At 39.0% G+C, this 25,877-nt stretch overlaps 1 protein-coding gene across 2 annotated transcripts; it reads left to right on the top strand.

Annotated features, from left to right (window-relative positions):
• The first annotated feature begins 3,253 nt into the window (after positions 1-3,253).
• Positions 3,254-25,037, top strand: LOC108886320 (thrombospondin type-1 domain-containing protein 7A). Of its 2 annotated transcripts, XR_007809469.1 has the most exons (9): positions 3,254-5,357; positions 6,902-7,076; positions 11,232-11,405; positions 11,582-11,677; positions 14,044-14,126; positions 18,207-18,420; positions 20,013-20,100; positions 21,293-21,656; positions 22,783-22,871. XR_007809469.1 is itself a non-coding variant. In XM_018681106.2 (8 exons), the coding sequence occupies exons 1-8, from the start codon at positions 5,280-5,282 to the stop codon at positions 22,868-22,870; spliced, it is 996 nt and encodes a 331-aa protein (XP_018536622.2). In that variant the 5' UTR covers positions 3,256-5,279; the 3' UTR covers positions 22,871-25,037. The 2 variants fall into 2 exon arrangements, 1 of the variants encoding a protein (XP_018536622.2); XM_018681106.2 differs by lacking the exon at positions 21,293-21,656 and having other exon boundaries at positions 3,256-5,357; positions 22,783-25,037.
• The last annotated feature ends 840 nt before the right edge of the window (positions 25,038-25,877 follow it).

Here is a 25,877-nt window from a genome sequence, read left to right as displayed (position 1 = left end):
TGGATCAACTGCAGAGTCTGTAGAGACTTGTTGGGGCAGCCTGATAATAATGAATTACAATAGTCCAGGCTGGAAGAAACAAAATGCATGGACTAGTTTTTCTGCATCCTTTTTGAGACAAAAAATGTCTGATTTTGGTGATATTGCGCAGGTGAAAGAAGGCAGTCCTAGAAGTTTGTTTTATGTGGACGTTAAAGGATATATCCTGATCAAAGATAACTCCAAGGTTCTTTACAGTGGAGCTGGAGGCCAGGGCAATGCCATGTAATGTAACTACATCATTGGATTGATTGGTTTCATTGGGTTTCATTGATAAATATAGTTCTGTATAATCAGCATCAGCAAATTTTTTAATCAAGTCCTCACCTTTTATCTTAGCTTTGCAACACTGTAGAAAATTCAGATTTCCATCAAATTACTTGTAAGCATTTGATCAATAAAATGGTTTGCTTTACAAAATGGTCAGACAATTATTTCATATAGTTTCAAACATTAGAGGATTGTGTGGCAAGTTAGCCTGGAATGTGACGTAATTTACAAGCAGAGTTCTGGTGCAGAGAAAGATAAAGTGGTGGAGGTGAAGACCCTGGTAAGGTCTGCTGATTGAGAGAGTCCCATCTGCATAGCTCTTTTTCAGGTTACTTTGTTTATAAAGTAACAGTTGAATGTTTAATGCAAAAAACAAAGTTTGTTGCACAGAGTGCAGTTCTCGGAACACATTCATGTCTTTTTCTATGAATTGTGTGATATTTTGATCATAGGTGCCAGGCTGATGTCAGGCTGATGCCAGATGTCGCTACTGTCGCTAAGTACTGAAACTCGATATGAACTCTGAGAATTCAGATAACAAGTCAGAGTATGGGTCAGGAGGGTGGTAAACTATGACAGAATTGGCTTTAGTGTTTTCCACTTTGGGGTGAGCCAAGCTAAGAACAAGGCTTTCAAATGAATTATAATTGAGTTTAGGTTTAGTGTTAATTAATAGACTGGAATCAAAAATTGCTGCAATTCCACTTTCTCGGCCGGATGTGAGTATTAATATGACTGGGGGTGGATTCATTCAGGCTAACACATTCAGTCAGACAACATAAATCTAGATGGAAATCTGAAATCAAATAATTTACTAGTACAGGTTTAGATGAGAGAGCTCTGATATTAAGTAATCCACATTTAACTCTTATTTATTAAATTAGTTATTTTTATGATATTATTGTGGCTAACAGAGGCACAGAGAAGCTTGTCGGACTGCAGCTCTGTCTCCTGGCCTGAACTCTGGATTGTCAGGACTTTGGCTTCCTAATAAACTAATTTCTAGATATGAGAGATGCTCCATCTAAAGTGGGATGAATGCCGTCTCTCCTAATCAGACCAGGTCTCCCCCAGTAGCTCTTCCACCGATCTACAAAGCCCACATCGTTTTCTAGACATCACCTCGACAGCCAGCATTTGAGTGACGACGTGGCTATACATGTCATCACTGGTCAGATTGGGCATCCGACCAGAGAATACTACAGTGTCTGACAATGGTTCGCAGGCTTCAGTTATGCCTCTTTCCAGCCACCTGCTGTCACTCACAGCAGGGAGACGACGGAGGCGATCAGCTCGTCGTCTGCGGTACATTATCCAGATGTACATCAATTCTGGATTTCCCTCAGAAGTATTAACGCACAATCAAGTATATTTCAGATTCAATCAGACTGCTAAGATTGGGGGAAAGTAAGAAGAAAGAACGAAAAGAAAAAGGTCTCTTTCATTAAAATCAGTTATTATTATATTGCTTATAAGAAGGCCTGTCATTGTACGCAGCCTGACGGAACGCAGTGCATTGTGGGGCGGTTGAGTATATCGAGTAAGCTCATGGTGCATACTCTGAAATTCTTGCCGATTTAGTATATATCCGGGCATTCTCGCGTACACACACAAAATTCGCATGCTATGCAGTGTGAACACACTACATACTAACTTTGACGTCAGACTTAGTATGAATAGTACGTTAGTATGCGGTTGACTTTGCAGACTCCATATTAACTTTAGTGACGTTAGATCCGGCATAGTCGGGTGCCTTTAGTGCCGACGTGAATAACGATTATACCGTAATTACGCTTATCTTTGGTCAACAGCTTTAAATGCGATTCTTTGTCACCTGCTCTGGGCCCCAGGGTTACATTATGGTCGCTGGAGTCGCTATCTTCATGTACCGCAAAATGGAGTCGCCAATAACCAGAGTTGGCTTCTCAGCGGGTGTGTCGCTAAGCGGGGAGTACCTGTTTGTAACGTGGACTGGGTGGTGGTCGCCAGTGGGCTTTGGCCTACGGCTACGCCTGTTCTTACGAAGTCACCCAGCCAGCCTGCTTTCCCGGCTTTTCGGGAACTACCGGGGGAAGGCTAACAGGAGATATGCTAGGTTGGTCCGCACCGACTACTGGGACTGTTTAGCATTAGCTGCTGAATTTGATTCAGTGGTGCGGAGCTGGGTCTCTAATTTGCTAAGCCTCGCCTCGAGCCCAGCAACATTTATTACACATACCATTTTCACTAAATGAGGCAGATGAGTAACTAAACATCTGACACGCAGAGTAAGAGAGCAGGAGAGGGAGGAGGAGAATGAGAGGTCATGGCTAGTTATTAGGCTAAAGTAGCTAGTGTAGATTAGCGTGAAACGTTGGTGTGATAGTAGCGAAAAGCTCGCAACAGAAGAAAAATGGGCTATAAGTGATTTAGCAACCACTGATTACATTAAATGTGCAAGTTGGTGATTAAGACATGGATATGGTGTTGGTAAAAGAAAATTATCTAAGCTGAGACAGACAGCGACTCTCAAACACTGGCAACCGGAAAAGACACGATACAATACACTTACCGCAGTACGTAAGCACTTAAGATGAGCAGTACAAGTGTATCGCCACCCAATTCTGAAGACTATCTCTGGCACAACGTCAATTAAAGAGTCAATTATAATTTTACTCCTGAGTGACTCATGAATTTTGCTTATTCTGAATACAATAATAATTAGTAAGTAATAATTAGAACATGCAACAAGTCCAAGTTAAATCACTCACAGGTACAGCTTAATGTCAGATCTGTTCTCATAAGTTCTTGGTTCTTGGGTAAGGCCTGTTACATAGTTACACAGGATTGTGGAGATTCCCTGTGTGGTTTATGCACACTGATTAGTTTGCTGGAAGATGAACTGGCAGTGGGCAAGATCTGCTGCTGGGGAAACTTCACATAGGCATGTGCTGCTGAGAGTATTCAGCATTAAGAGGAATGTTGCCTCATAATAACAACACAATACATGCATTTGAGGAATAGGATCCAAAATAATATTTTGGAGGTAGATAAAACTGATTTCCATTTATTGTCTTCATTCAAAACTACAATAACAGACAAATTCTGAATCTGAACTAATGCTGATATGGTTCACAAAATGTCCTTTTAATTGTACAAAGTTGTGTGATTTTTTTAGAAATAGTTTTATTTTGTGTCACTTGTGAAATATTACTCCTCGATGGAGTATTTGTTTTAGGTGGTATGATGAGCAAAAACCACATGCATTCCCTTTGAGACAGCAGCTAATTACCAGTTTTCTCACATCTCTCCTGGGGCTCTTTATTAAAATGCAGAAAGAATTTGGTAACGGGCACTCTCACCCTGCTCCTGACTCATACCCCCAACCTTGGAAAACTACTTTAACACAACAAAGAAATATGAATATTCAAAGTGGCTACAGGGAGTATGATGAAGCTCCCAAACTGAAACATAGATTAAGTCAGCTGAAAGAAAACTTCTAAATGCTTAACTATGACTAAGAGGGGGGAATTCAGTCTTTATTTTCTGATAAATTAAGTCACTTGAGAAATGAGTTTAGATGTAGCATAGAAATGGTCTAATCCCTTATACTTTTCTAATCTGAAGACAAACTTAAATTCTGTCTTTTCAGTTTATGTTTAAAAACCAAAATATAAGTAGATTAGCTGATTTTTAGTGTTGCTGGCTACCATTTTCCACTGTCAGCAGGAGAAACAAGAATTCCAATGAAGTTTTTTGTGCTCCTTCTTTACAAATATTAGCCTGCTACATTAAGATACATTTTGACCGCACGCACTCAATCTGTAAGACTGGGCAAACAGGTGCAACAACTAGCAGCATGGTGTGATGACCTGTGTGGATGTCCGCAGGTCAGGTTATCACCACACACATACACCACTCTATGTCAATGGCGAGGCAGTGGAGAGAGTGGCTAGTGTTAAATTTCTAGGCCTAGATTGACAGAGGGCCTGAGCTGGGCCGCCAACACTGAGGCTGTGCTCGGGAAGGTCCTACAACACCTCTACGTCCTGAGGAAACTCAGGAGAGCCAACTTGCTCCAGAAACTCCTGGTTAGCCTGTCAGTGTGGTTCAGCAGCACCAAGGCAGAGCAGCACTCTGCAGAACGTCATCAAGATAGCTGGGAAAATCATAGGGACACAGCTCCTGGACATTATCTCCATCTACTCCTCCCACTGTCTCTATCGATCCCTCAGGATCATCAATGATCCATCACATCCAGCACACCACCTCTTTGACCTCCTTCCCTCGGGAAGGCACTACAGGTCACTGAGATCCAGTACCACCAGGATGGCCAACAGCTTCTTCCCACAGGCAGTCAGACTGGTGAACAAAACCTCCCCACTACCTCTCCCCTGGCCCCTCCCCTCCCACAGTAAAACATTTACAATACTACTAATAATAACATACAATTTCCCATGATCACCTTGCATATTGTGTATGCCATTTCTGCCTCCCATATTCTGTTGCATACTGTGTATGTCACTTGTCTGCCTCACCTTTGCCCCAAGCTGCTGCTCCTGCACATATGTTATATTACTTACTGTTACTTACTTTTAATTATTTTTAATTACACTTAAAAATATTTAAAATTTGATTTATTTTTATTTCTCTTATTCAAAAAATGTGGACTTTACTGCACTACACTGCCTTGAAGCTGCCTTGCTGTCTCGTTGTCATGCACACTGTCCAATAACAATAACAATAACAATAAAGTTCTTGACTTGGCTCTTGACTTGAAATGAAATCATGGTTCAAAAGTTCACACTCTTCTTACTATTCTCAGACCATCATCTTGATCTTAAGTAAGCTTGGATTTATGGGGTGTTCAAAGTTCAGAATTCCAGTTCACCTCTTTTTAAAAAAAAATCTGCTGTTCTGCAGGCAAGCTGTGGAGGAGACGGACAGTGATCCAGGCTCCTCAGGGTGACGGGAGACCATGTCCATCCCAGATGCAGCAGTGGAAGCCTTGTCTAGTGAAACCTTGCTACAGATGGAGATACAGCACCTGGTCTGAGTGCAGGTCTGAGGTCAGTCAGGATTTGTAACTATAAGCTTGCATTGCTGTGTGCCCAATTTTTTATTTTATTTTTTCTACTTTTCCTTCTGTTTATACTGCCACTACAGTGCACCAAAGTCAGTCAATTTCAAATTGTAGGCATTTTCAGACCAAACAGTCCTGAGGACTACCTGAGAGGAACTGCTAATTGCGGAGCTCCACCAAGAACTACATAACATCAAGAGCTTTTTACTGTCTGCACTCCCACTGCTTATAGGAACACTGAAGTGACATAAGCCAGCCAGTAGTTGGTATGGCAACTGCAAGATTGCATTGTATTTCCCCTTTATGCCTAATTTCCACACAGTTTTGATTTGTGTCCATAATTCCATATAAGAGTTTTTGCCCTCTAGTCTTATGGCAGTGAGGAGGATAGTTATGTTAAATATTTTGTTAAAAGTTATATGACACACTGTTTATGTGCCCTGTATAAGTTAAACAGTTAGCATGCAACCCAAGTTAGTTAAATATGCTGTCAAAAAGTTATTTGTTCAATTTGTTTTTTATGCTAACTTCCTGTGGCACATTGCATAACGTCTGTTTGTAATTCACAGCAAAATAAAAAAAAAAAAATCTGTGTATTTGAGGCAAATTTTGGACCAAAACACCCAACCAAAAAACAAAAAAAAAAAAAAAAAAAACCTAAACAAAAACAGAAGGAGTTTTGCACACATATCAGAGATCATCACCATAGGAATGAATGGACTTCTGGTTGGCTTGCATACGTACACAGAGCTATGTGGACATGAAACATTATCTCACCAAAGCCATGTCCATGTCTGGTTCCATTTTTTTTACATGTTACGAGCTATACTGAGCTGTTGTTTACACATTTTAACCTTAACGTTTTCACTGATTTTTAAAAATGCCGGTTGCCAGTGCTGCATTGACTACTGTTGGAGCAATCAGTATACATTTATGTCTGAACCAATCACAGTGCACTTATGTCACTTCAAGTTCCTCTAATATTGGGAGAGGACTTACTCTGAAGTAGCTAAAAAAGTTTTTAAAAAAGCATTCAAAGAATTATGATTGTCTTGCAGTGTGGACACAATAAAAAAGGGGAAGGTTCTCCATCTGTTCTTAGAGCTATAAAAATGTGCCCATCACCAAATGTTTCAGTTTTTTGAGTTTTTTTTAACTTTCAAAATCCCATGTTCACTGGACCCAGCTACAGTTTTATAATAACATACCATAAAACTATGTAATAGTAGGGCAGTCATGCCTTAAGGTTAGAGAAGCAAGCTTAAAGGTCACTGGTTCAATCTCCTGACAAGCATAATTAAATCTGGGTCTGAAAAGTAGAAAAGCAGTGCTCACCCCTGCCTCATCAATCAGTCAATAGCATCTCATCTGCAGCAAACAAACAAAAAAAAAACCCCAGTTACCAAGAGCTATGAAAAATGTCTTAAAATCTTTTAAGTCCTAACAGTGGTTTTGTAAACAGCCAGCTAGCCCTTCATAACTGAATGTGTGTGTTTGACTTATACATATCTCTGTTTTCCCTTCTATCAGGGGGCAAAGTGTGGGGAAGGCCTGCGCTTCAGGAACGTGTCATGTTTTGTGTCAGATGGTTCAGGTCAGCAGGACAGCAGCCTGGTGGATGATGAATTATGTGGAGACCTGGAGCCCTCAGTGGATGGAGATACACACATTGTTCTTCAGGAACAATGTACTGTACCCTGCCCAGGTAGGTTAGTTAGTGACTGGGTTGGTAAGCTTAAATTTACAGGTGTGAGCTAGTTTATTAATTTATTAGTTGACTGACAGAACAATAATAACTGATAGAGATGATGGCCAAAACTATGAAAGCAAGACCCAAGTTGTACTAAATCAGAATTGCCCTTTAAGTTCAATCTGTTATGAACAGGTCTCTGGTTTATCTTGGTCTGTGGGTCTAGCTTCACTGGCTACATGTCTATGGTTTGTATAAAAGTAATGCTTGATGTCATGCAACCTGGGAACCTGTGCACACATACAGTATACTGTAGTTTCAGTTAGCCAATAAACACAGAGAAACCACTGTTTTAATTTACAGTGTTCAAAATCTGCTCTGATTATCATATTCAAGTATATGCCAATGGCACAGTGACTTTTTACACCATTAACATTTCACATATTCAGTGTACATTACAGACTGATTATGATGTTGTTCAAAAATGGTTTTCCTTTTATAAAATTCAATAAATAGGAAGAAATCTTATAGTATGCTGCTAGCACTTGATCTGATCTTTTAAATTTGACCAGTAATTGGTCAGTTAGTTTCCTAGATGGGACACCATTATTACCATTAATATTTTGGTAGGCCTATTCCCGAATACAGACTGAAAATATCTACTAAGATTTATAAAGTTTGGACAAATCATTAATGAGTTATAGCTGATCTCCTGCTAAGCCCCACTCTTGGTGACGTTTTTTTGATTGATAGTAGCCATGTTTTTGGACCAGTCTTGCTTATTTACAACTGAATGCGTCTCCTGTCCTGTGAAACGAACATCAGCTTAGCAGTGTGGCTATTCAATAATCTAACTATGAGCAGACATCGTAACAGTAAAGCTCAGTGAATACATGAAACCAAATCCATATATATATATATAGACATTTTTCAGCACACACACAGAAGGGGCAGCTTGTGTACTATGAGGAGATATTTCCTCAATGTGAATAAAAGTGTATTAGATTGTAATTGCTAACCCTACCTTTAATGTCACCATGGAGAGAGAGGCATGCTGTCTTTTTCAAATCCAGTGAGCTGCAGGCTCGCATGGCATCCTGGATGGATACAAGCTGGTCTTGCTGCCGGGGTCTGTGTTGCTGAGAAGTCAGCTGTACTGGCTATGGTGTCACTGAGGAGATCACTGGTCACCCTTTTTTCTCCTGATACTAAATTAAACTTGTTCACTATTGGTTAATCTTAGGCAGGCTTTTGTGTTGCTGCTGGTCGCAAAAGAGTTGAGTGTAGCAGTCTGCTCCGAGCAGGCTACACAGAGGCCAGAGGGCAACCCATGCTGCAACTCCGGCAGCAGTGAGGAGAGAGATGAAGGAGCTTTCATTGACCTGGTGACATCATGGGTCATAAACTACATAGCCCTATACCAATTTTAATACATCCAAGTGGAAGCATGAGAGTGCTTGATCATCATAGTGCTGATATGAACTTATACTGTAGTGGTGATGAAAGAAATTCTCCTGCATGCAGCTGTTTCGCTACGTTGTGGTTTGCGGTGCTGACAGCATTGTTCTTGGACTTCTTCTAGCAACATCAGTATGATTTTCAAATTTCTACCTGTTCCTGTTCACTGTACACACTCAGTATTGTAGTGTTATGCAGAATTTATTCAGAGAAGCACTTGTTTAGGGGGCACCACAATCCATTTCCAGAAAACAATCATTAATTTTGATATTAATACAGTAAATCCAATCAGTCTAATCTGATCCATCTGATCATCTGATTGTAGGATTGTTGATTATACATTAAATTCTGATTAGTAACCAGTTCAATGTTAAAATTGTGCTTAATCCAAACAGCTTAACCAGCTGATATTGCCTATTGATTACAACAAAAAATATGACAATACAGAGTGTGATGGCTCAGCAATTGTGGCCCATCTAGGTTTTTACAATAATAAAGATCTTTATAGTGCTTACTGTTGAGTGTGGCACGCAATATAAAATTGATGTTAGCAGGTGAGAGGCCGAGGACAATGTAGGAAGCTTTTACAAAAGTGATTATGGATGTTAATTAGGCTTTAGTGTAGTTCAGTTCAAAACTGGCTGTAGTTACACCAGCTGCAGTGTGTGTACAGTATGTGTTCAAGTGTGTATGTACATGTGTATACTTAGTGCACACTGACTACTCCAGCTTGGATTGTGTGTAGGCGTAATCAGCCCATAATCAAGTTAACTGGCTTGGCCGGGGGCAAAAGGTCAAATAGGACTCAGCATGATCTAGTTCCTGCTTTTGTCCAACTTTCTAACTTCTGAAAACAAAACCATTCACACTGATGTTGACTTATTTCAGTGTGACAGAAAATGTGATTTTTTTATTAGTGTTCTTTATACAAAAAATTTACCTTTTTTGTATGGGTAGCTTCATGATTAGTTAAATGTGTAGAGATGTTTCACATCAGCCTTTCCATTACAAAGGGAGCAGTGTGACCTATTTAACAGAAAATCCTCTCTTTGCTGAGAATATCATGCTTCTGTGCAGGTTATTGTAATGAAAAATGGACTGCTGCTTTTTGTGGAAAAATGTCTAAGAAATGGTTTCATTTTGATTTTCATATCATTTTGATGTGTGTTATTGACTTTTTCCAGCCACACAACCTTCTACTGTCAATGAGCGAAGTCGACATTTTAACAGATGTACCAAGGGGGGTAGAGAATAGCGACAGAAGAACATGACATAACACGGATTCCATGTAAAAAAATGTAAAGTGATACCAATAATACAGTAGTAGTAATGATAGTAGTGATAATTAAAGTAGTAATTGCAAAAGTAGCAATAATACTAGAATCAGTACTAGTAATTTCTCTACAGCTCCAGAGGCAGAAGCACCTGCAGAAAGTGACAGAAGAGGAGAGAGAGATGGAAGAGCACAATGCTATGGGAAAGGGAAGATATTAAGTTAGTAACATGGGATATGAATCCATACTGATGGAGAGAGAGAGAGAGAGAGAAGCCCAGTGCATCATGGGAAATTTCCCGGCAGTCTAGGCCTATTGCAGCATAACTAAGGGATTATTCAAGCCTGAGCCAACCCTAACTATAAGCTTTATCAAAAAGGAAAGTTTTAAGCCTACTCTTAAAGGTACAGAGGGTGTCTGCCTCCCAGACCAAAACTGGGAGAAGGTTCCACAGTAGAGGAGCCTGATAGCTGAAGGCTCTGCCTCCCATTCTACTCCTGGAAACTCTGGGAACCACCAGTAAACCAGCATTCTGGGAGCGCAATGTCGCAATGATGGTGCCTGACCATTAAGGGCTTTGTAGGTGAGGAGGAGGATTTTGAATTCTATTCTGTATGTAAGGGGCAGCCTGATAATAATGAATTACACTAGTCCAGCCTGGAAGTAACAAATGCATGGACTAGTTTTTTAGCATCCTTTTGAGACCGAAAATGCCTGATTTTGGCGATGTTACACAGGTGAAAGAAGGCAGTCCTAGGACTTTGTTTTATGTGTGAGCTAAAGGACATGTCCTGGTCAAAGATAACTGGAGCTGGAAGCCATCTAATGTAACTACGTCATTAGAAAATGTATTTCTGACATGTTTGGGACCAAGTACAATAACTTTTTTGTCTGAGTTCAGTAGTAAAAAGTTGCTTGTCATCCAAGTCTTAAGGCATGCCTGAAGTTTGGCTAACCGATTGGTTTCATTAGGCTTCATCAACAGATAAAGTTTCCTGATTTGCCTCAGTTTTCAAATGTTCAGTTTGAAGTACAGTTTGTAATGAGGCTGCCAATCAATTAACCAGTCCTCACAGTTCTTGTCCCTAATTAGCTGGAAAGCTTTCCAATTCAAATGCTGAAGGTGGCTTAATTAGCTACCATTCTTTATTTGCTCACACTAGAGGGGCGCTAGAGGCCGACTGATAAATTTGTTGACAGATTTGTTGGCTGATACTAGTTCATTACTGGCTTAAATCTCAGCTGATAAATTACAAGAAATTGAAGTACAGAAATGCTGCATTTTGTCCACCAGAGAGTGCCCAGTACATTTCTTGGTGCTGCAGATTTTTTGTGCTTTAGAACATTAATTATGGCCCCACTAAATGTATTCTCTTCAGAAACACAGGTATGTAACTTAAACTCCAGAACAGTGCCATTGACTCCGTGTTCTCTGTAGGAGAGTGCTACCTGAAGGACTGGACTGTTTGGAGTGCATGCCAGCTAAGCTGTGTGAGTGGGGATGACCTGGGTTTCGGCTCAGTCCAGGTTCGATCCAGAGCCGTGGTGGCCCAGGATCCAGAGAACCTGCTGCAGTGTCCAGAACAGGAGCTAGAGGCACGGCCATGCACAGGTCAGTCCGACAGAATCCTGATTGTTGTAAATTGCAGTTTTACATCAACATTGTGAATACTCTAACAAGATGTCTGAGTCTCTTTCTTTCAGAGACAGCTTGAAAGCTAACACAATTTAATCTAAATGTATTTTGTATTGGTATCTGCACTGCATCTGATCATGTACTTCCTGCAGATGGACAGTGTTTTGAATACAAGTGGAAGACTGGACCATGGAGAGGTTCATCTCGCCAAGTCTGGTGTCAGCGCTCAGATGGACTAAATGTCACAGGTAAACGCCTGTAAAATGCCTGGTAGTATGCTATGTTTAGCAGTTAAACATTACTTGCTGCCTCAGATGTAATTTCAGAGCAGTGTCACATAACCATATTCTGAAATAATGGCATGGAGGCTGGTAAACAATCGTCAGCAGAGTACTGCTTATGTGGTGCATTATGTGTTATGTGAGACAATGATACAGCAGTCACAGAGTGACACAGTGGACACTACCCACCTCCTAATCTCACAGTCACCCAGGCAGACTGACAGTCTCTCTGTTGTAGCTAATGAGTGCAAATTGAATAGGAGCTGTGTGTGATAACAATTGAAGCGGCACCATGGTAACACATTTAGTTGCTATGGGTCAGTCAGATATTTAAGATGAAAATGTGACCTAAATGAGGTCAGAGCTGTCACTGCACAGCTCTGAGCATTTCTTGAAAGTAAGTTCTAGGAAACCTTTAAGCAGATGAGGCATTTTAATCCTTCTGTCCATCATATGCCAGGATTAAGCTCTGCGACAGTAGCATTGTTCCTTGAAGCATTTATCAGCAAGTATGGAGGATGGGTTATCTGGAAGAATGAGTTCCAAATCCTGCTTTGATCAAGCCTGTAGCCATGTGTTAGGCAAGCATAAAACACAGAGAGTCTGAATGAGCAATGTCAGTGTATCCAGTTCTCCAGATGGTGTGCCTATCTGTGGCTGTTCTGAGTGGCGCATTACATTTTTTCCCTTCTTGTAAATGTTTCCTCACAAGCACTGGTGCTCCCCTTGTGAATATTCATACTGAGCTCTCTCCCCAAGCATGCCACCTAATAAATATTCAAGAAGCTCAGATAAATTACATATTTTTGCACACGTGTTCTCTCTGAATCTCTGCTGGTTGGATCATTGTCAGTTGTACCGTATGTCTACATTATCCATCTTATTTTATTTTCAGTGGGAATATACACTCTCTACTATGTTCTTGACATAGTCTACAACACAGTCAATACCAGTATGAGATTTTTTTTAAATATAGATCCCTATTTTGAATAATATCTTCCTTCTTGTACATTTGTTAATGTGTTGAATTTACTCCGGAGTGGTGGAAATGAAAGCTTTTGCGAATTAGTTGTCAAAAATAGACTGCTAACTATGGAGGTAACATATCAGGCTATGCAAATATCTCAGTTCTTGTCAAGTGGAGATGCAGTTCGAAGCTAAGGATGGACCTACTTCATTACTAGTTGTTAAAGTTACAGGTCTAATAGGTAAACTCTGACCTAATCTCCTCCTTGTTCACAAGCTCTACTGCATCTGCATCCTTTAAGTTGAAATGATGGCACAGCAACTTTGGTAGAAAAGCTATGAATAGCATTTTATTTCTCCAATGTGATATCTGCAACCATGTGTCACACTGACACTAACTGGTAACTTCAAGGTCAAACAAACTCCACACACTGCAGGTCCAGCAGGAAAAGAAAAGACAAGTTACAGTATAATCAACTACTGCAGCAAACAAGTTAAATGTGTTCAGCTGGTGTTCCTGATAACTATGGGTGCTGTGGGTATTTATGCTCTGCCTGCTTGTACTGATGTGATGGGAAGACATTAGGAGAAGGAGAATGGAGGGGAGAGAAAGCACAGACTGAAAAGGAGCAGCACAGCCCGTTTGATTTCACCTTGTTTTTTATACCCAAAAACAAATAATTTTTGAAATAACTATTTGTATGACCCTACTATTTGTGCTTTGTTCTCTTTCTGCATTGATTAGATTTCCATTGAGGGCATAGATAAGAGTTTGGGCAACAAATATAGGCCTATATACTCTTTATATATCCTATAATTATAACTATATGATAATGATAATAATGATAATGATGTTAATTAATGATAACACCTCACTTATCTTGGGAAAGACTGTTGGCTAAACATAAAAAAGTTTTAATGTAGTGAATCATCACATAATAGGAAGAAGAAATAATGTCCCATTGGTAATAAATCTCTTCTGCATTCTCTCAGCCTTCAAGCAGTATGCTTGCCAACACAAGAATTAACAACAGCTGCCTGAATCAGTCAGACTGAGGAATTTTTAATACATTTCAAAATCTGCTTATAATGGAATTATTCCAGCATCACATTGTATGGTTAGTACCATTGTAATGAGCTGAAACTTAGTGAGTATTGTCTTCAGAGAGACAAGAGGAAACAGAGTTGTAGCCGCTTGAATACACACCACCTCCAGGTCAACAAACTGAAATTTTGGTCATATTTGTCTCTGTAATATTGTTATTGAGTGACCATCAACAAACAAGTTTCTCACATTTTATAGTGACAGAAACAATAGCTGTCAACCTCTGACAACTGAGTTTGACCTTTTGGCCTTTGCTCTGCAGGTGGTTGTCCGGCAACTGTCAAGCCAATGGCTGACCGATCCTGTGACCCGCCCTGCACCAAGCCACGTTCTCTCTGCACAGAGGTGAGTGTTTACAAATACCACATACATCTGTGGTCAGATCCAGTCTTCAGTATCCACAATAAATAATAAACATGTGGTCAATGTTGTAAACTGGTCTCATATCAGAGTGTCATCATCATGGTAACAATAATAAACAAGTGATTAACTTTATAGAATGGTGTTTGTGTGGTTTGATTCACAGATAAAAAGTACTTGGTTGGGTTTAGGGAAAGGTGGTTTTTCGTGGTTTTTCATTCCTTGTGGAACAGTGTGTCAGACAACCATATATGTATAACACACATACACACACACACACTCACTCACTCGCACATATTTATATACTTCTTTCCTTTTGTTTGCCACAACAGAGATGTAAATGAAATGATCCCTCATTTCCAGTTCTGTCTGCTTTTGGTTGTGTGCAGCTACTGTTTGCATGATGGAGATTTCTGAAGCTGGTTATCCTCTAGAGATTGTTGGGGAGCTTTGGGGATCCCCTGCAGTGTGATGAATATAGTCAGGGATCAGAGAGAGAGAGAGATGTGGAGGAGGGGTGGCTTCCCTGCACACACACTTACACACACACACACAACCCTACCCAATCAAACATACACCCTGACAAAACAGACTGCAGTATCAGAGTGTAGCATTGTTACAGAGCTGATTTAGTGAAGAATGAATCAAAGCTTTATTCAAAGGTGTGGTGTGATTTGTAAAAGGTGCTGTTTGTATTTGAAACAGTTTATTAGGATAGCCCCTTGAGATGAATCATCTTGTTTTCAAGGGGGTCCTTAAACACAAATAAATAGACAATACAACAACAAAACAGCACAGCAAACAATCAAACATACACACTCAACTGTGCCAGGCCTAGCCACTCCATACCCACTGATTCCCCTTATTTTGCCACAATACATTGAAAATAAATATATGCATACATACATCACTATATAAGTAAATAAAGGTTTTTATAGTTTACAAGCACTTAAACGAGGTGAAAATTATTTCCTTATACCATATGTGTACATGTACGTACACACATATGCATATATACCTATGCAGAATTAGAAGCAAGAACAGGAAGTTTGAAGGTGATTGAAAAGAGATGCCTTAAAAACATGAAAAGAAGTAACAGGTCTAAGTGAGCTGGGAAGAGAGTTCCAATCAGATGGGACTTTAAATTTAAATGCCCGTCGAGCAATTTCTTTAGAAATTCTGGGAACAAAGAAGAAAGGATATTCTGTATGCCTCCGATTATATGATGTTTTATATGGAATTAAAAATTGCTTTAAGTAACAAGGATAATTGAAGAAGATACATTTGAATATAAAATGGAACCAATGAAAATTCCTTCTAGATTTAATTGCTAACCAATTCAGCGACTCATACATAAAACAATGTGTTTGATAAGGACACCTTAAGACAAATCTACAGAGACTATTGTAGACTACATTGGGAGAGTGAAAATTTGTTTCTCAACTATTTTGATAAATGATATCTGCATAATCTATAATCAGTAATATCAGTTGTCATTTAATTCTTTTCCTAATTTGTAAGATAAAACAATTAATTGAGCAATATAATATTCTTAGATTGCCATTAATTTTTGTTATCACTGAGTTAATATGAGGCTTAAAAGAGAGCTAAGAATCAAGCCAGAGACCCAGATATTTAATTTCCTCCACTTTCTCAAGTGGTGACCCATCAAGAAAGTAAACTGACAAATCATTAGTTAAATTTGTAAAGTCAGATCTGGTACCAAACAACGTTCTGAATGATTTCTTCTTATTTAGTAAAAGTTAGTTAATGGAAAACCATTTTTGACAAGCATCAAGATCAGACTGTAATGTAGACTGAATGTGTGAAATATTGGACTCGGAGGATTAAATAACTGTATCATCAGCATATAATTGAATATGACAGGCAGAGGAGGTTAGAGGGAGGTCATTAATGAATATGGCAAACAGCAGTGGCCTTAGGGATGAACTTTGAGGTACGCCCTTTTCCATTATCATTAAATCTGATTGACACCTTTGATAAAGAACACATTGGTGTCTATGATGAAGATATGAATTGAACCAAAGCAGAGAAGATTCTGAAAGACAAATTCTGACCAGTTCATTAACACGAACAGCCTCTGCATTGTATATTGTTTGGCAGGAAACCAGAGCCTTGTTTCCAGACACTAATCAGTCCAAGGGGATAAGACTGTTTTTTCTTAGTATGATTCTAATCACCTTTGAATAACACAGTTTATAAAAGCTACTGCAGGCTACAAAAGTTTTTTTTATGTTTTGTCTGTCCCAAACAAATATTTGAGATCACAGACATTAGAACTTTCGTTAGTTAGTTAAGCCCAAGAACAATTTGACTCAATCCAAAATTCAGTAAACCCAAAAAAGAGCCAAATAAGGAACACTGGTGTGAGGCTCCACCAATTAACAAGTAGGTGAGGAGAGCATTTTTCTCCTCCTCTGATGATGATGATGCACCACAGTACCAGAGTTGATAGATTTGGACATCAGACAGGAACCAACAGGAACCTACCCAACCTGATTACACTGAATATATTATGGATCCAGCCAAGCTTGAGCCCAAGGTTGAATGTCAAGGAATAGAGAGCCTTAAAGGCTTCTCCCTTCAGACTCATCATGTTTGAGCTCCAAGACATCAAAATGTATTCTAGAGAGGTTTTTTCTAGTTTGATGTATTTTATATAATTTAATACATGACATAAAGAAGTGAAAGTCTGATTGCTAAAGTCAGTTTCTCGAGGTGGATGTTGCCATGATACACAAACCTGAGGAGACAGCTTCCTGAAGGTGTTGTCACACTGTGATCAACTTAACACTTAACTGAGTGATCTCTGTCAACAACACAGTGACAACTATAGACACCAGCTCAGATCAGACACCCCACAAAAGAAATTGGGATGATACCAGGATGATATTGTATAAACGTAGGATGATAATCAAGAAGTGGGAGGGTGACAGATTGATATATGTTAACTGGCTGAGGGTTAGAGCTGGTTTGGGAGAGTGTCAACAATTAATTTAAGCCTTCCTTCTGAATCTTTTTTCCTCCTTTTCCCTTCCCCCGTTCTTGTTTATTGAGCCTGTGCAAGCTGTTTTCTGTATTTGTTGATTATTCATTCACTCATTCATTCATTCAGTTTCCAGTCTGGGGGGTTGGTACGTCCCAAGGGGCAGCAAGATAAATCATCTCAATCACAAAATGATTGAGAAAAGGGGGGAAATGATAAAAGAAAGCAAGGAAGAAAAGGGAAGGGCAGATAGAATGCGAAGTAATCAATGATTAAGGGAAGAAAAACAAAAGTAAAGATCAAAGGTCAGAAAGGAGGAGCGAAAGAAATGGAAAAAGGAGGAAGAACAATAGGAAGGGTAAGAAGACAGAGAAAAAAGGGGGGGACACAATGAATAAAGAGGGGAAGAAGGGGGAGAAGGAGAGGTGGGTAAAGAAGTAACAGAAATAGCAGAAAAAGAACAAAGTCAAGAAGAAGTCTGAATAAAGGGGGAGGAAAAAAAGACAAATAGAAGAAAGACAAAGAAAGGAAGAAAGAATGAAGGGGATGGATGAAGGAGAAACAGACACATGAGAGAAGAAACAGAAAGGCTGTGTGTGTACACTGACCCATCAAAAACACCACCTGACTATAGGGCTTCACTGCAAATACAAACTACAGACGATATTTTCCATGGTTGCTCTTCTTGTCCTTTATATACTTTTTCCTTATTTTCAATCTAAGACAGTACGTGCAAAAGCCTAATCCCCAAAATACAGGACAAATCCTTTAAGGCCTTACAGGATTACAGGTTTCAGTATCAGCCAAGCATATTTTCTTTTATAACACTGTAACCTGTGGGACATGAAATCTGTGCTACTCTAAAATGTGTTGGACCCAGGATCTTAGAGGCTGGTTTAGTTAGATTTGATTGGTTTGGTCGATAGATCATTTTAAAGCACAAAACAGAGGCCAGGGACTTTTATCACCAGTAGATGAACTTTCCAGACTCCGGTGACTGTAGAAAGAAGCAGATTTGTTCATGGCATTGTGTTAAACCTCCCTCCTTCCTGTGTCAGGTGGGTGTATGTGGCTGTGAAGAGGGCTATACTGAAGTGATGACCTCTGATGGCCTGCTGGACCAGTGTACTGTCATCCCAGTGCTGGAGATCCCTACTGTAGGTGACAACAAGGCTGATGTCAAGACAATCCGAGCCTTTAACCCCACCCAGCCCGCAGTCAGCACACCAAACAGGGTGGGACGCACATGGTTCCTGCAGCCCTTTGGTCCAGGTAAGGCACCTCAACAGAGTCTGGTGAACTGCCATCAGTCCTATGTTGAATGTTGTGATGGCTGTGGATATTTACGCTAAACTGTTGAATATATGCAGTAAAGTTAATGTAATGAATAACAGCGAAGAGTAAATGGTGGATTCATTTATATTCAGTAATATGCAGAGGATGCCATCAAACACACACTGAAACAGCAGCAGATCATGTACCAAGTTACACTCAGACTAGAACACTGCATGTTGTGGAGGAAATGTGTGTGATTGCTGACAGCACAAAATTATTGCTCACTAAGCTATAAAAGGAGGAGGGCAAGATCTGTAAAGGAGGATAGATCCTGTGAAAAAAGGACAGAGAAAAGGGAGAAAGAAGGCAAGGATGCAAAAAGAGAGGGACAGGGGATGAAGGGAAGAAAGGATGGAAAGCAAAGGAATTGAGGGATAAAACAGGAATAAAGACAGAAAGAAAGAAAATGTTTAAAAGGAAGAAAATAGGTAAGAATAAAAAAGGAAAGACTAAAATTAATTGAAATAAAAAAGTAAGTAACAGTCAGGAGGGAGAATGAGTAAAGGGGGAGGAAGAAGTCTGAGTTAAAGGAAAAAGGAGAAGCCATGCAGGGGGGGAGGGAAGAAAAAACAGAAATTAAAAGAAAAGAAAGAATGGTATGTGGAATGAAGAGAAATAATGAAGAAAAGTCAGACATAAAAGGGAGGGAGGGAACAGATAAAAAGAGGAAAACGAGACAAATGCAGGATAAAAATAATAAACATAATTTTATCATTAGTACAGAATCTAACAAAATGGAATCAAAAGACAATAAAGACTGATAAACATTGTACCTTTATACAGCTCTAGAGCTTATTGTAATAGTTTCTAATCAACTATTCATCACACTGTGTGAATTGAAATAACAAGCAGACTTTATGATTAAATTTTTAACAGGAAGATCCATGTGTACAGAACAAACGTGACAGAGTGCGACCATGTTCATCTTTCTTTTCTCATTAGCACTGACTTATCACAGTATATTTATAGACGAGTTGTTACAGTACAATAAGTCATTTACACAGTTCACATCCCTCCACACTGCACAGTGTGTTGGTGTTGTTGGTCTGAGTACCTTTGTGTTAGTTTCATGATTCAGTGAACAGTTATTGCCACACCCTACTGCCACCTGTAGCTCAGACCAGGAAATGTCTACTATCCCTTGGCAGTTCATAGGTCCAGCTACTTTACAGTCATTTTGGAGGATGCTTGTGGTGCTGTAGAACTGTATTGCATTATAATGACAGGTATTTCTATTATTTTGTCCATTTATATCAATGAGGGTAGGTTAAATAACAAAGATACTGTCTAATGCAATAAATCTCAACAGCACCACAAACATACAGTTATAGAGAATCCAGTTGAATCAGCAGCTCTCTGAAACAGTTTCAACACAAACTGAACACTGAAACCTTCACAAAGGACAATTTACTGCTTAACTGGTATATAAGAGAGCATTAGTTTTAGCCAGGTGTTCCTAATAAACAGCCAACTGAGTGTATATCCATACAGTGTATTAAGAGTCAGTATGTGTGGGGTTCTCTCTGCAGATGGGAAGCTGAAGACCTGGGTGTATGGAGTAGCAGCAGGAGCTTTTGTTCTGCTCGTCTTTATAATCTCCATGACATATTTAGCATGGTAATGTAACAACACTTTAAGCTTATTCATCTGTGTCTCTGCTCTGTGTTTTTACTCCATCATCACTGTAGTTACCACTCATTCCAACATTCATCTACATTCAGTGATGTAATGGAGATCACCTTAAAGGGAAAGGCTCAGTGTTTCAAAAAAATTGTGCTGATTGTTAACCAAACTATTATTGGTGCTTTTACAATGTGGTCCAGCTATAAGGGTTCCTTGATTAAGCCTTGACCTAATCTAAGGAAGTTTTCAAAAGATATGAATTGATCAGAACATGAAAGTAAAATTTAACTGATAAACTGGCTTAGATTTTCACTTAATTTATTTTCACATGGATGATGTTTAAAACAGATTAAATTTGTTTGTTTGGAAGAGTAATCCAGCAATTTACCATTGCTTCTTCGTAAAGGTCAGGAGCTTGTAAAGGACAGAATTAATAAGAAAGACTGAGATATTTGTCCTCGGTCAAACTCCAAAAACACTGGATCCTATATTTCCCTACAGAGAGAGAGAGAGACAGAAAGAGAGAGTACAAGGGAAATACTATCCTTAACATTATGCTCTGTTAACTCACTGACAAAATTTAAATATGAGCTGGGCTCTCCTCAGGTATGCTCACGGGTTAGCACCGGCACCAGTGCTCACACAAAATGAAGTTAGTTAGTTATATACATTCTTGTGATTAACATCTAACTAATGTATTATGTAGGCTATTTGATTAATGTAATTATTCTAACTAATGTTGCCTTGCTAGCTAATAATCATCATAATGCTGATACTTGAAGAAGGTGCAGTGCTTTATACTTAGGAGAGAAAGCCTGTCTGTTGTCATGGTTCTCTGTATGTACACTTATCTCATGCACACAAATTAGTTAAAACTTGGGAACAAATTGTATTTCATGCGCCAGATTTGATTAATTTGTTTGCTCGTTTTACTATTTAGTTTGCTCGTTTAGAAAAAAAATTGATGACCACTCCAGGGCACCGTACTTTGAGGCTATATTGGAAAAAAGAAAACGGTTTGTGTCAGTCCAAAACTGTGGCATGATTCCTGCTGATCAGGGCAAGTTTTACCTTCATTACATCACTGCTCATGTTTATTCATTCATTTGATTTTTCATTTAACTTTGAGTTCATTTATTCCTTCATTTCTTGTTTTTCTGTCTCCACCTTCACACTCCCCGTTCAGTTATTGTTGTTGGCTTTGCTACAAGTCAAAGTCCATGTCTGCCTCAGACAGGGTTTACTGGATGGACCCAGTGCCTTACACCTGTCCTGCCTGCCAGAAACTAGAGCAAGACGAGTTACAGCAGCACAGCCAACTCCAACAACATCAGCTGCAGCAATATGAGGCACAGCTCCAACAGCCACCTCCATCACAACAACAACCACAGCAGCAGCAGCCACTACCACACCTACCACCTCACCTTGAAACTCTCATCACTTAGCCAAGGCCTCACCTCACTTCCCTGTTACTCACTCCACCTCACTCCCATTTGTACACAAACACCCAGAGTGCCTGTTCATTCATTTCAGTGGATAACTTCTTGGAGGTGAGCTGTCCAACTTCCATCAAAAACACCACCTGACTGCAGGGCTTAACTGCAAACATTAATTACAGACTATATTTTGCATGTTTGCTCTTTTTGTACTTTTTATATTTAGTGGGTATATTCAATCTAAGACAGAAAGTGAAGAAGCCTAATCCCCAAAACATGGGACAAATCATTTAAAGTCTTACAGGATTACAGGTTTCCATATCAGTTACAAAAGTGTATTTACTTACTGAATTTGAAAATCATGTTTTGCATAAACAATCAAGAAAAAGACAGATAATCAGTATTCACTCCAAATTTGAATCTTTGTCTGGAAATATAAGCCTAGACAGCAGTATAGCAAACGACTATATATGTCACCCACAGTGTTTTTAGGTTGCATTTTTATTGTGGCAGTATTTTTTTAATCAGTGGTCAGTGGGCCATGAGTCAAGAGGTCACCAGTATCAGTTCTCCCTGAGTAAAAGCATGTTTGGAAAATAGCAAATCTTTTATTTGTTGTTTTCTCTCTTAGTTTTAAATACAACACCAACGCTGCCAGTGTAATTTAACTATATAGTGTAAACCTGCAGGTCCCTCAGAACTTTAGGTTTGTTTTTCTTCTGCCACCATCTTGTGGTCATTCATCCACATTTCATGTGGGCACATAATCATCATGTTGTCATTACTGAGTTCCAGAAAATAATTCATCCAACATGTTGCCCACATTATTTACCATTCTGTCACTGCTCTTTATTCTCTATGAGATTTACTAAGTGGCACTTCCTTTTTTTATTTTTTTATTTTTTTCTAGTTTTAGCCCATTTTCTCCAAATCACTTAGACTGTACTTTACTTTTGACCATTGACCAAACAGTACCACAATAATTTAAGTTTTTGAATTTGAACATTTCCGATCACTGCTCCAGGCTATGAAAATGAACTATTGGAACTTTCTTTATCTGTTCCAGTGAACAAAATGACAAACTTTTCCAGAGACAAGTGAGCAATGTGGAAACATCCTGACCCAGTTTCAACAGTGCTATGCTTCTCACAGGCTGAGCTGTGTCAGTAGACATCAGAGCAAAGCTATGGTTGAACAGATTGGTTTCTCTGAACTTTCCTCCTTTTTGTTTCATCTGCAGCAAAAAGCCAAAGAAGCCACAGCGACGACAAATGAACAACAGACTGAAGCCGCTGACTCTGGCCTATGATGGAGACGCCGATATGTAGAAGTCTTCCTGCTGACCACACTGACCTACAGACATTCGTAGTACTACAGGGCACATGGGGTTGCTATGGAAACCCCTTGATGTCAGGGCTGCCGTTGGGCATTTTTCAGCCAACATGCAGACACCTTGGGAAGATGATTTTAATGGAAAGAGAAACCTCAGAGATCAAGACACTGAATCCATGTCCATGAGCAGCCTTGATGTTACTGTCCTCTTTTTTTGATCTCCATTTTGATACTTTGTTTCACAAGAGCCTTCATGAATTCTTTATCTTCTTTTGGAAGTCTGCCTTTGCTTCTCTGCCATCTACTGCCAGTAACATTCAAACCATGGTTGTTGGATAGGGTCATCTAAAAACATTATGCTCTAAAAGCACAAATCTTCATTTGTCTTTTTGTTATTTTTGTCACAGCTGAGTGGGGTAATCTCTGTATAACACTCAATTCTCGGTCCCATTCACAACATTCAGAACCCTCAGTGTCAATATGGTCTTGGTCCATCTCATGAAAAAAACATAAAACCAGAGAAAAAACTATAATGAATCCCAGAGCCACCATCACTTCTGCCTGCCTATCCTTTCTCAGCTTTTCAGGCATAATTTTGCACTATATTAGTGCAGCATGATATGTTCTTATGTCTAGCTTCACCATAGGAAACTGCCTCAATACAAGATGGTGTACAGTCTTGTCCTAGAAATGTAAAAAAGTAGACTTTTTGCAAACAGAACTTACCAATGTTTGTTAATATTTTTCTTCTATTACCTCTTGTATGTGATATGATGGGACTCAATGTAAATACGATTTTTTTGTGGTCTCAACTTTACCTTTCTAGTATGTACAGCTACGTGTCCCAAGCTCTGCCTGAGTTAATTTATTCTCTGATGATTTTTTTGACAGCTGAATTTTTACTTTTGTAAATGATTGATAAGCATCACTGTCATCGATTCAGACAGCATGAGAAACCTCAACCATTGTCAAACTCTGTAGCTGTGACATGGGGGGAAAAAAGAGGAAACAAACCTAAACATGAAAGATAAGTTAATATTGCATCTTGACTCCCAAGTATTTAGGTGGGTGAGGATGATTAGGGCCTGTGACATTAAAGTTTGGAGATGAATCTAAGTATACTCAAAGGTGGAGTCCATCCAAACATGTTCTTATCAAAGACTTATAACTAAGGGTTAGTAAATTAGTAAAATGTTTTGGTTTTTTTTTACTATTAATGAGGACATTAGTTCAAACTTATAAAGCCTTAATGAACGTTGACTGCTGTGACTTTTTCCCCCAAAACATCCTCTATACAAGTTTGGTTATTTATTTATTTTGAATTCACACAGGTATTTGAGATGTTCTGTCTTTACTAACTTACATTGTGCTCAAATCCAGTCTAATGTTGTTTACTGTACCACACCAAGAAACTATTCTGTGTAGATTTTCCTGGAGGAGGTTTCTCCCCATTCACAGCTACAGAGAAACAGTCGAAAAAAACCTGAAGGACTCACTTCTGTCTTACAGGTTTTATTCATCCATTCATGTTTCATGAGATTCATCTAAGTGAACTTATGTCATGTATCCCAGAGAGACACTGTGGATGAACAGTTGCTGTGGTCTCCCCGTTTTAAAAAGCTTTCAGCCCAAACTGTATCACTCTGGGTGACTTTGGTATTTCATGATTGTGTAAAATCCTATCCAGGAACTTTTCTACTGATAAAAGTATTATATAGGAATGTACATACAGTGCAGACTAATGCTACTGCCTGATGTAAGCTAAAAGCCCAGTCACCCAAAGTTAACAGTGTTATTATTTGTTAGTACTGAGACATCATGTCATTGCCAGAGAATGACAGTTTAATAATCTGTGGAGTTTGTTGCTAGTAAATTAACAGAATGTTTAATTTATATTTCTTGGAATATGAGTTGTAAATAAAGTACTAAATATTTCTTTTTTTAATTTATTGTTCATGTACCATATTATGTTTCTTTTTTACTGAACAAGATGTTATGCATAATGAAAAAGAAGAAAAAACTGGAGGCGTGAATGTGGGTGCGCAAAAAGCAATGTTGATAACCTTGTGAACAACAAAGTTGCAGATGAACCTGCCCTTTTCCTACTCTTTGTTTATATGTATTTGACTAATTGCTAATAATAAACAAAGGAAAGATTTCAAAGCGCTCTCTTATTTTTGAAGCATCCAATGTGTAACATAAAGCAGAATGATATTTCAGGTACTGAGAAGGTTCCAGGAATACAAATTTGGTCTTTGGCTCACAGCATCATTTTCACACTTGCATTACACAGTACTGTTATGTACGGTATTACTTTGCTATGCAGTCCATGGGGATGTTATGATCATGCACAATTTTCAATTTGTTTATTCCTAAAATATTTTTAGGAAGCTTCAGTATTTAAGTTAAAAGTAAGGAATAGCACCATCATCGTTAACTAATCAAAATTATGAAGGTAATCCAATGCTTATGTAAAGACATGACATGCACATATGAATAAAAACTGGGATATTTGTTTAAATACACACCTTCTTTTAACACTGTATGTATGTACACCACAAGGGCATTTTAGCAGGACTCCAAGCCTTCATAAAGACATGTCACAAGGATGATTCAGACCAAAATAGAGTCAACCATGTACAACTTCAAGTTCTCTAAAAGAAATGAGCAGGTCTAAAGACCCGAGCAATCTTTGACAAGGGTCAAATTATAGCCAGACAGCTAGGTCAGAGCCTCCCATAAACTGCAAGGCTTTGTGATGCTCTCCTGCTAATGCCTTGGTTTCAGATACCACATGGTACCCTCAGACATTGTAGAGTCCATGCCTCAGAGTGCTGGGGCTGTTTCAGCTGCACACCAAGCACCAACAGACTGACACATGTAGTCATAATGTCTTTGGTTCATCAGCATTCAGTTTGAGCAAATATTATGTCATAATATATTTCACCACCAGATGTCAGTATAAGACAGCTAAAAGCTTCAGACTGCTCAGCTCAACCAAGT

Source organism: Lates calcarifer, unplaced genomic scaffold, assembly GCF_001640805.2.
Source record: "Lates calcarifer isolate ASB-BC8 unplaced genomic scaffold, TLL_Latcal_v3 _unitig_1104_quiver_1291, whole genome shotgun sequence".
Classification (NCBI taxonomy): Eukaryota; Metazoa; Chordata; class Actinopteri; family Centropomidae; genus Lates; species Lates calcarifer.
This window is presented reverse-complemented; position numbering and strand designations above follow the sequence as displayed.

Coding starts and splice junctions, on each gene's coding strand:
- LOC108886320 (XM_018681106.2), top strand. CDS start 5,280: ATGCAGCAGTGGAAGCCTTGTCTAGTGAAACCTTGCTACAGATGGAGA. Junction 11,406..11,581: donor AGAGGCACGGCCATGCACAG/GTCAGTCCGACA, acceptor TACTTCCTGCAG/ATGGACAGTGTTTTGAATAC. Junction 20,101..22,782: donor TCCATGACATATTTAGCATG/GTAATGTAACAA, acceptor TTTCATCTGCAG/CAAAAAGCCAAAGAAGCCAC.